At 31.2% G+C, this 11828-nt stretch overlaps 1 protein-coding gene across 1 annotated transcript; it reads right to left on the minus strand.

The window, feature by feature from the left end:
• Nucleotides 1-6988: 6988 nt before the first annotated feature.
• LOC105774490 (50S ribosomal protein L21, mitochondrial) lies at nucleotides 6989-9584 on the minus strand. The gene is made up of 5 exons (XM_012596997.2): nucleotides 9054-9584; nucleotides 8887-8967; nucleotides 7886-7987; nucleotides 7485-7559; nucleotides 6989-7396 (listed from the first exon to the last, which is right to left on the minus strand). The coding sequence occupies exons 1-5, from the start codon at nucleotides 9447-9449 to the stop codon at nucleotides 7277-7279; spliced, it is 774 nt and encodes a 257-aa protein (XP_012452451.1). The 5' UTR covers nucleotides 9450-9584; the 3' UTR covers nucleotides 6989-7276.
• Between the last annotated feature and the right edge of the window lie 2244 nt (nucleotides 9585-11828).

The raw sequence follows: 11828 nt of genomic DNA on the forward strand, positions 1-11828 counted from the left end.
TGGTACGTTGGGTATATGACTTTTGCATGGTGTTGCATCATTCCGCAATAGTGAAATTCATAGCCCAATAAAGGGTAAATGATATCTTCTAATGGACATTACATGATAGATGAAAAGTAACGTGACCTCAGGTCATTTGTCTTAGTGATAAATGATTTAATTACTAATTGATAGTAATTGACTTTTAATGAAGGAAGATGAAACGGTTACCATAAGATAAAATAGGATCATATTAGGAGAACAAATTTATCACAAAGAGATTAAGAATATCCTATGAGGGTAACATACTTATGATAAGTTAATTGGACAAGCACTTATTAAGTAGCTTTTATAATAATATTTAATAAGAGAGAGCTTAGTCATGATACTTTAGTGGAATGACTTCATGACTAAATAATGTTGTAATTAGTAGGCGAAGAGTCAAAACTTAATTACAAATTATTTGAGTCCTATTTATATATGTCCAATTGGTCCCCCCGCTAGCTCAAGTTAACCAGAAACAAATTGCATATAGAACCTAAAATATGAATTGAATGAAAACGCTAGAAAGAAATAGATCGCATGTATCACTATCTGTAGTTAATGCATTTTCTTAGTAAGTATAAAAGATGCAAAAATGACTTAGAAATTAATTTTAGTTCTTGAATTATTATTTGATTAATTGTAATTAAATAATTGAAGTTTGAAGTAAGAATTAAATTAACAAGTCGTCATGGATATGTTGAATAAAGCAATTAAATATATTTTTCTCATAGATTCTAATACGATAAAGTTGTCATAACTTTAACGGAATTAGAACGAGTTAAGAAAATAATTTAATTAATAAATTAATTTAGTTAATTAAATTAAATTAAATTGATTGATTAAATAAATAATATTTTAGGAAATAGAAAATAAATATTAGATAAAAATCTAGATAACACATATAATTGGACCCAATATATGAAAGACCCAATAAAGTCATATTACATACAAGGGAAGCAACCTTGGTATTTCCTATGGGTGCCCTTATTTCTACTTAGAATAGTTGTATTTTCTATTAAAATATTATTATTTAATTAGATTTTATTCGAACAAAACTCTTGTACTGATTTTCTATAAATAGGAATTGTGTGTTAAGTTTTACACAACATATTATTTACGTCGTTATTCTATCATAAAATAGTGGCATTTTATTTTGAGAATAGATTTTATTTTTGGGACAAAGACATAATTTTGGGTTAAAGAAAGAATTAACTTTTCTACTGAAAGTTAATAAAAGTTTTCATTTTGTGATATTGGTTCATGATTCTTTGAGCCAACTCTCAAAGCAATTCGTGGTTCGAAAATAATAGAGGTCATTTGTTAAAAAATGGGGATAGACTTAACCGCCTTGTACAAAGCATACGTATAATTTTGGTTAAAATTTATTACCATAAATATCACAAAAGGTTTGGTTTTAAGAAAAAAAACTTAACTTCCACTATGCCTAAAAATATTGTTTTCTAAACTGATTTTTCCAACTGAAGAATTATAGGTTGAGCCAAAAGTTACACTAGTTATTCATATTTTGAGCGTCGCTACCCTGTCAGAAAATAGTAGCAATTTATTTAGAGAATAATTTATATGTTCTTGAGTGCTCAAGTTTTTTGTTTCCCATGGAGTGAATTAATTTTCCGATTAAAAATTAATTAAAATTTTGATGTGCATTCGGTTCTTGATGTTAGGGTCCACATTCTAAGCAAGTCAGGATGTAGGCCACTTCGGTCAAAACACATGTTCTAATTCGATGTAGGATTTATTATTATAAATACCACAAAATTTAATTTAAAAAAAGAAAAAAAAAACTTCCACTATGCATCTGACAGTATTTTCTTAATGGATATTTTCAACACTCCCCCAATGTAGATCACTACCAACTCTAGCTTCACTTTGCTACTCTAAATTACAGTGTAAACAGCATTTAACATATTAAATTCATAATAATCTTACTTTTTAAAAAATAATAATAGTATAAGAATATGCTGAGTATATAAAAGTGACATTGGTTTCTGCAAAATATATAAAATACGTACAGCTTGGTACTGAAACAACATGTCAGCATTTGGTTTGATTTAAGTAGGTTGGGGTTTTGTTTTTCCTTTTTCATTATTAAAAAAGTAGTATTTTCAGATCTCATATGTAACACTCATTCGAGTTGGAAAAATATCATTACATACATACAACACGGTAGTGTCTGTTTACTTACAACCACCAAATCTAACTACATACAAACTCTCCTTCTAAATTTAGAATTAATTTTCTTTTAAAATTTTAATCATTTTATTTTTAGATTTCAATTTTTTTTGTTAAGTTTGTTGTTATTATATTTCTAAATAAAAAACTTACTTGATAAATGTAATTAAAAAATGGTATTGTAATGAATCTGAATTTAATAAAATTATGTTAACAATTCAACTTATATTTTTCTAATTCTAAAATAGAGATTCAATTCTTTAAAATAAAAATATAATGACTAAATTCTAAATTTACAAAAGAAATAGGGACTTATACAATATTTTAACCTTCTTGAAATGTTTTTATTATATAGATCAATGTCTTCTTCTTCTTTTTTGTATTTCTATATTCATTTTACAGTTTGTTGAGTAATTTTCTGTCGTATCTCATTAGAGGGGACAATCGAATATTTATATACATAGCTACTGTTCATTGAATTGACGTTATTAGTAGACTCTACGCATGCTGGACACATGTATTGCTCTGGGCTGCCTGCTGGACACTCCTTGGGTATATGCGAGTCGAGACTGTGAGCTCCCTTTGCAAACACCCCCTGACGTGTGCAAGCTTAGCTCGGGAGCACCCCTTGTGAGCTTCATACAGTAGGCTTGTAAGTATCCATCTAGTGAGCCCTAACCGAGTTGTAGATGGACGACCCAGACTTTATCTGATTTTCGAATTGGTGATCATAAATACATAACACAGTTCAAATTAAAATTCATAATTACTTCTTTTAACAATATCATCTTTAAAATTTCGACATGCGTCACTTAATAAAGTCTCTTTTATTTGAGCACATAATCGTTACATTTAAAGAGGATTTTGACAAAACTAGAGAAAGCAATTGGTTTTTTTTTTTTGGTTTTGTTTTGTTTTGTTTAAGTACTTGGTAACTATAAACCAAAATGAAAGGGCAATAATAGCATTTTAGGTTCATTTTGTAGGGTATAAATTAACTTAAAACTTTTTTTAAAAGACAAGCACTAACTAAATTGTCTAGTTGGAAAGCCAAATACAACTACTAAAATATTATACTGAAAATGACAAGTTCCTAATCATCTCTTTCTTTTCTCCCTTTGTCCCATTACTATATTTTATATAAATTCTTTTTTTCCCTTTCTTGGTGGACAACAATTTGCCTCTTGTTGTTTTGTTGCACTTTTGGCTGCCTGACCTAAAATGCAATCCTAAATTCATTGGAATCACATTCGATTTTAATTTAATTTTTGAATGAACTAAAGCCTCCTTTGGGCTTCCACATTTCTTCCTCTTAATCTTACTTCTTAAATTTGAGGTTTGAAGCTGCTAATGATTTTGGAGTTGGAATATTTGTGAAAGAAATACATAAATAGTTTTATACAATTAAGGTGTTTTTTATTTTCATGAAATTTTTTTTTCAAATATTTAATATTTTTATTCACTTGTTAGTATATTAATATTATTTTTATCAAAGTAAAAGTGGAAGTTTGAAATGATGCACATCATGTCTCCAAAATATATCTTTTCACAGGTCAAATTGCATCAACACATTATTTTGTCAACTTCACTACCGAATGCTTCTAATGCAGGCAGCTGTTGTTTGGTACTATTGTGTATAGTTTATTCGGTTGTCCGTACATGGATATATATTCAATATTAAGTTATATGTCCATATTCTTATTTAAACATCTTCTCAGGGGATTTTTGAATGAATTACTCCTTAAAAATATAATGTACATTATTGTATTCATCATTTATTGGTTGCAAGCTATGTAATTTGGACGTTAGTGCTAAGTGTCAAACGCCCATACAAATATGCTCAATTTTTTTTCAGATTTATAATGTATTTAAAAAAATTCTTAAAGAATATTCCATACCTATATTTGAATACGAGAGAAATACGAGTATTTAAAGAAATAAAAATAAAGATCGAAGCTACATAGTTTACTTTACCACCAATAACCAAATCCTGGCGGAGACCCGAAGCAGTCAGCACACCGTTAGATAATACAAATAATAATTCAAGTTGCATCTACTAAAAGGGGCAAAAGCAAATTGGAAAAGATATGGAATCTTCTTCTTTGCTTTTCTACTATTAATGTCTGTGTGCATTCATGATTCATGTTATGTTTATTCAAATGTAATGAAGTAATGGAAGCGGATTCATTAAAAAAAAAGATTCTTTCTTTTCTAGAGAAAATATGATAGAATAAATCGACAAAAACTTTTAACTAAAATTTTATTTTCGAGTTTTGTGAATGAAGAAAATAAATGTTGATATTCCCATTTGGAGTGTAAACTTAGCTCCAAATTAATTGAAATTTAATGTGAATTTTGAATAACAAAGTTGTAAAGAAAAATGAACTTTTGAGCAATGCCAAGTTGCAAGAAGAGGCTGACCAAGGTTGGCCAAAGTTGGTGAATAATGTTTGATCATCAACCACTGAATTGGTTATAGTGCTGTGAAACTCAACAAAACCTAATAAAACATGGCGGATTGTTGTTATTCAAACAATACTGCTCTTTCCAGGGAAGAATATATATATGTGTGTGTATCAAGTTTGTTGTGGAAATATATACAAGCCAATTGACCAATAATTGCACTTAGATCTCTTAGGAATAGAAAACAATGAAAGGGATCTACTGAAAAGGTTTATGTTATTTGAATATGTATTTAGTAGATGATATCATTATACTCATATCTAAAATGTATTAAAATAAGTGTCAAATATAATATTTCAAAAAAAAGATAAGAGAGTTTAACATAGAGATAATTACTGAATTGAAAAGTAAGGAAATATCTATTTCACTAAAAAGAAAAGAAAAATAAAAATAAAAGGAGGAATAAAACGTTAAACAACGTTGGAACATGTTTTTTTATATGAACCAAGTAAAATAAAATAAATGTAAAATAAATTGGAATGAATAGATATATATATATATATGGGGTCAAGAATGTGATGAAGTGGAGAAATGATCTTCCATCAACATTTACTCATATTTAAAAACCCAAAGTGGGAGCAGCTCATACTGCCTTTTTGAACAGTGGCAAGGCTTATTTGTAGTATAATATATAGAGATATAGGTGGCAAGTGGCAATTGGCAATTGGCAATGAAACGGGTTTCCACTTAAAAGTAACATATATTACAAATTAATTCCATGGCCACCTGCGACCACTAATAAAGCAAAGTAATAATGATCAATAATAAAGAAAAACATAGGCATTAGGATTTAAGTTTTCAATTGGAGCATAACAGGAGAAGATAAAAGCAATTTCATAAAGGTGGAAAGTGTGGGGGCCATCCCACTTTGAGGTTGTCCAAAAGTTCCTGTTGTCTTTAACAAGTATCATGCTTCATATCTATAAATCTGTTGATTTTCTTGGCTTTTTCAAACTGTTTGTTCATTGCCCTTGCTTTTATTACCAAAATGAATATACACATAAACAATATTTTAAAATATAGATTTTTTTTTATTATTACAGTATAACAATTCAGATTGGAGTATTAAACCCGATTTGTTAAAAACTACTCACCTAACTGGATAGGTAACTCGACCCTAGTCACAAATGGACTTGGTAGTGTAGAAATTTACGGAAGTGAAGGTTTTTCATGATCCTAATCAAAACTATAAGACTTTAAGTCAACCATAAATGGAATATGAATCAATGGTGTCAACTATGCATACGGATAGGAACATAGGATGCAGACAGGATGCTCAGTCACTGTCTCTATCCATATGTTCCAAAATACCCTAAGACATGTCTTCAAGCGAAACACCTCAGAAACACCATTCGAACAAGAAACTAGCAATCCTGTTAACTGTAATAGAACATGAAAGCAGAAGTGTAATTAAGTGGCACACCCTTGATTTCAATCTCTTCCGACACCTGCCTCATTCGCCTATTCAAAAGAATCTCTTTATGAGAGCTTTATCCAAAAGCTTTACACAGATAGCTGTTGGTCCTGATAGTGTTTAGCGTAACTTCAATATGTTTCAACATATATCTAAAGGTGCCTCAAAAGCAAGCAACAAGCAATGGCCAATAAGAACTTCCCAACATGATTAACGAAATAAAAGACACTATGGGGCCACAATAATGGTTCAGACCTTTTTATATATGGTGCAGCAGTGCCATGGACCATGTACCTTTTTTCTAAACAAAGAGGTCGTAGCAGCGTTCTGACTGTTGAATCTCACACTAATTGAATTGCATTTTTTAAAGATTATTTACATGAATTGACTAAATTAAGTTCCAAAATCATACTTTTTTTGTTCATACTCGATAGTATTAGACCCAGCAACGGGCCTCGCAACATGGGCCTCTGCTAGCAGCTTGTGCCTTTAGATGGAAAGAAATACTGGGCCAAAGACCCCTACTAAGTTGAAACAGAGAACACTCATCCTGCTAATTGCTATTGCAAAAAATGTTATCATTACATCCCACTAGACAATCTAACTCAACAACCCCAATTTCAAGCAATATTACTCCAATTGTTCATTTTCTTGAGGCACCCGTGTCTTAACATTTGTGACCAATGAATGTCCCAACATAGGCATGGTGATCTAATCTTCCAAGGACCCTCCAAATACTTGGGAATCTTTAAAACATAATGTACATACCCCCGTTGGACATGTCCGACGCACCAAATTTCAGGTAACATAGGTTTCAAGTAAATCCAAGAGATTCAAAGAATTTTTTTAGAAGAAAAAATTGTAGGAAATAATTAATCATTGTTCAGAAAACAAAAATTCTGTCAACTAAAAGTTAGCGAACTTACTGGGCTACTTACTACAAAGAAAGGAAGAAGAAATACAATAGCAGAAAAATTTAGCATGGGGCATATTTCTTTTCTCACTTGGTGCAGAAAAGCAAAGGTGAAGAAATCCAATGCTTCACAGGACATCCAAAAAATGTACATCGATCAAATGAAGAATGGGGAGTACAATCATCACTAGTATAAAGATCGCATTACCTCGAGACTCAAAACACAAGCAGCCATTATTTTGCAAAACAAAGCCATGGGGAGAAAATCTCTCTTAAGCTGTAGCAGCAATCTTCTCTGGCTTCTTAACAGCTGCCTTTAGTGGCTTCCCATCAGTTTTGATTTCTGGTTTCTCAATTCCTTGTATAGCCGTTATTCTCAACTTAGTCAGTTCCTGAAACACAACAACAACAACAATCAAGAAATGTTATGAGATCAGGACAAACAAACTATAATGGTTTAGGTAATGGTCCTTGACAAACCTGTCGATGTCCTTTGGTTCGACGGTAATTCTTTCGTCTCTTTTTCTTAAAAATAATCACCTTAGCATCTAATGCCTAACAGAAAAAATTTAAAAATATATATAAATTTAGGTGAACAATATAAAGAGTCAATGATTAAAATAACAAATGCATGCTCCTGTAGTTATTTTTTGTAGCATGTTTTAATTTAATGCTCATTGTTTATAAATGATCCAGGTAGTAGAATGAAGCTGAGGAAAATGTAGTCCAATTTCTTCACTTGTCTACCCCCGTTGCCTATAAAAAAGGAAGATATTTTTCTCGGGATACAAGGGTAAGTTGCCTTTTGCAATTTAGGTAATGGGATGTCACTAAAAATGCAATATGCAATTAAGAGAGAGAAAGATCAGAGTGAAGCTTACATGCTCCTCGACAACGGCATGAACAGCTGCATCTGGGAGTATAGGCCTACCAATAATTGTTTGTGTAGGTGATCCCAGTAAGAGAACCTTGTTCAATATCAACTGCAATGTACAGCCATAGAAGCATGAGGATTCAATTAAATAGGAGGGGGAAAAGAGCAACAAACATGGATAAGTGCACGTAGTATTTTTCACAAAACATATGATAAAGAATCAAATCATGCAAGGCTAGCAGAACTCTCAGAAAATTTGATTGCTGAATTGAGAAGTACGGAGGAAAAGAAAACTGCCAATTGTTAATTGAAAAACACAAGCCATTTTGTACTAAAGCCAATCAAATATTTCATAAACATGCTAACTTCTCGACAAGCTCTCATTCTGTACCATTAAGCAAAAATTACATCTAAACCGCTCTCTTAGATTTAACATAAACATGATGATAAAGAGCATTTACAAAACTGCACCTGTCATTGATTCATTTCTGGAAATATCAGACTATTTGAGATTTCTCTCTAACCCTCTAAGATTTGTTGGATATGTCTTCTTCCAAAATGGTACCAGGCAAATACTATTAACACGACACAGGTCCTATTAAAAACGCAAGCAACTTCCTTATTTAAAAATAAATAAATAGCCTGCAATACTGACCCGTTGTTGTTTAAAAGCTGATGATTTCTTTTAATGCAAGAAACTACTTAAATGAGTCAAAAGTCAAAAATTCAGTAATCTTTATTAGCTAACAAATATAACAACGGAATTCATCAAAGAAAAAACACTGATTACCTTTGATAAAATACTTGCTTGTAAAGTTGTAATTCAATTAGATGAGTCTCTTCAATGCATTATCTTATTAAACAACAATATAATATTCATTGACGTAATGTCATCATCAAGCCATTAAAATCCTCCCCAAAAAATGCATCAATAGACAATTAAAAGTTGGAAAGAAAATAGAGCCGCTATAAACTTACAATAAGCAGAACAAAAAAACTGCAAATTACCTTGTCATTAACTTCGCAGAATTTCAACCTCTCCGTGAAAATTGAATCCCCGTTGCTCACCTTAAACTGATGTGATCCAATCTTTTTTTTTCAAAAAAAAAAAGGTTATTAATAATGTTCCAAATTTTCGGCTGTTGAAGATGAAACCAAAACCAAAAATTGAATACCTGAACCACTGCGAAAACTGGCTCATAGTCTTTGAATACCCGGTCGGACCGCTGGAGCGGCCCCACCACTTTGTATCCAATAGCGGCGGCCTCAGCTTCCTTCTCCTCGGGTGAGTAATCTCTAACCATATCCGACGCCATCTCGTCGCTCTCCCCTTCTCCATCGCTGCTCTCTTCCATTTCGGCTTCGTTCTCGCTGTCGTCGCTTTTTCTGGATGAGAAGTGACGAATGTAGGACCAAGGGATAAACCATGAGGGTTCCAAATTGGAAGTCGTTATCCCCGGATTTGGTTTCGAGGTTAAGGCCTTGACGATGGAGAGTGACGGCGACTTCTTCAAAGAAATGAGAGCCGTGGCGTGGAGGAGAGCTGAGTGGAGGCACCGTCGATGAGCCATTGAAAACTTGGCGTTGTTTTTTTAGAGTTCAGGCGATGGCTCGCTAGGGTTTAGCACTTCGGCTAGATGAAAATCGGGGTTTTAGATTTTCATTTCATTTTAATTTTTTGAACTCAAATTATTTTTTAAACAGTTGCCATACTCCATTTCTAAATTGATACTAGTTAATGGTAAAATTCCTAACTAGATTGTATGCCCCCACAACACTGGGGATTTAAATAATTAATTGAAAATAATATTTTTATTATAGCAAATAATTGTCAATTAAAAGATAAATTAGTAAAATATGAGATAATTTGAAATTAAAATTATTATATGATAGAATTAAAATATGATTCATTATTTGTGGTTCAATCATTCCATAATATAATTATCTGTCATATACATAATTCTTAAAAAATATTAAATTATGTCAAAAATTAAATATAGAGATAAAGTCTCAAATTTGAGTGTAGTATAAGGATTAAAACTAAAATTTGACCATTGCTTTTGTAATAAAAAATAAAAGCATCAAAATTGAAATGGAACCATCATCTTATAATGGAAAGAGAACAGCAAAACATAGGCCCTAGTGTCACGGGCCGCAGTTCAAAGCCCGTGACCAGCGCACCAAATGCATCCAATGGAGGTCTGTTGCTCAGATGGGGATCATTTGGCCCACAAGAACTGGCCCGATTCAAAGAGATATTGGAGAAGCTTGTCAGATTAAAGCCTGGTTGGCCCGATAGCGAAGAGATAGAAACTTAGGCTAATATGGTAACTAATCTTAGAAGATAGAGGGAATCATATCTTGTAAAGATTAGATTAGATTTGATAAGGCTTATCTTGTAAATCCCTAAAATTAAGGGATATGGTTAAATCTTATCCGTCGATGTAATTGTATCTTGACCGTCGGTTTTGGGGGAGCTCAACTATAAATAGAGAGCCTCCCCTCATTTGTACTCACTCCTGAATTGTTTCATTATTCTTTGTGAATAAGAATTGAGAGCATTTACTCAAACACTTTGCGAGCGCTCTTTCTGTTGTTCTTTAGCTTAGCTTCTTTTGGCACAATCGCTTCCGCTATACAAGTTGGTGCCTTGGAGGAATTCTAAGGAATCCTCACTTTTGGGCGTAAAGGCTGACTTAGGCGAGTTTGGAGTAAACGGATCGCCTAAGGCCGCACGGTTTGCGAGACGAAAGGTCCAGCCCCGTGACACTAGAGGTGCCAATTTATATTAAAAATTAAATATAAAGATCAAATCTCAATTTTAAACACAAATTAAAAATTAAACTAAAATTTAACCATTATTATATAAATTAAAAAAAATAAAGTGATTGTAATTACATTACGATTGAATCATTATTTTATAATGTGAAAAAGCTGGACACTTCTCCTGTTGAAATGCCAATTTTGAGCATATTCTAAAGACTAAATTTAAAATTATACCATTTTTAAAGTTTTTGTTTTTTTTTTTGGCAAATGTTAAAAGAAGAAATAGTTTTTCTATAGATTAAAATTTAAGGTAAACTATAAAAGTTGTCACTTTTGTTTGACTCAGGCTACATTTTAGTCACTTATGTTTGAAATGTTACGTTTTAGTCACTTACGTTATCGTTTTGTTACGAAATGATCACTCTACCGTTAAACTCCGTTACCTCCCTAACAGTAGTCCTACGTGACAAAATTCAAAGTCATTTTAATAATTAATTATTATATGTGACTATTTTTGTAGTTTACCTTAAAATCTATTATTATACTTTGATTGATTCACCATTTTTGTTTGATTGGATTATTTATTGAATTTTCGACTTAAATTTTTTGAATAATTTGAAACAAAATTAATAAAATAATATTTTATAATTTTATTTTAGTAATTAAAATAATTAATTATTAAAATGGTTTTATTTCATTAAAAAGCAAACTTTTTAAATCTCTTAATTTATTAAAATTCTATTTTAATTCTTTCTTAATATGTTTTTATATTTGAGAGAATTTTTTTCAATTTTGTTTTAAAACATCTAAACACTCTAAAATTGATTTTAAAATTTCAAAGTCAAACTAGCAAAATTCTATTAATATCAAAGTTTTATTGTAAATTTTATTTGCATAAAAGTGAAGTAACAAATTTGCTGTATTTTAAAAGCATAATAGCAAACTACCCAAAAAAAAGCAAATTTGGTTATTAACCCTTTTTATTATCAAAAGTAGTACTATAACACCTTTTACTTGATTCGACAACCAACAAATATAAGTGATGTTGCACTAACATTTTCTTTGCTTATACAATTTTTTTTTTCTTATGGTTAAAAAAAAGGTTCTTAAGAATCTAAATATGAGCAAAGTCATTTACAATAGAATCGTTAACATAACAATTCCTTTCATACTCTATGCAAGTA

This window comes from Gossypium raimondii, chromosome 6, assembly GCF_025698545.1.
Source record: "Gossypium raimondii isolate GPD5lz chromosome 6, ASM2569854v1, whole genome shotgun sequence".
Classification (NCBI taxonomy): domain Eukaryota; kingdom Viridiplantae; phylum Streptophyta; class Magnoliopsida; order Malvales; family Malvaceae; genus Gossypium; species Gossypium raimondii.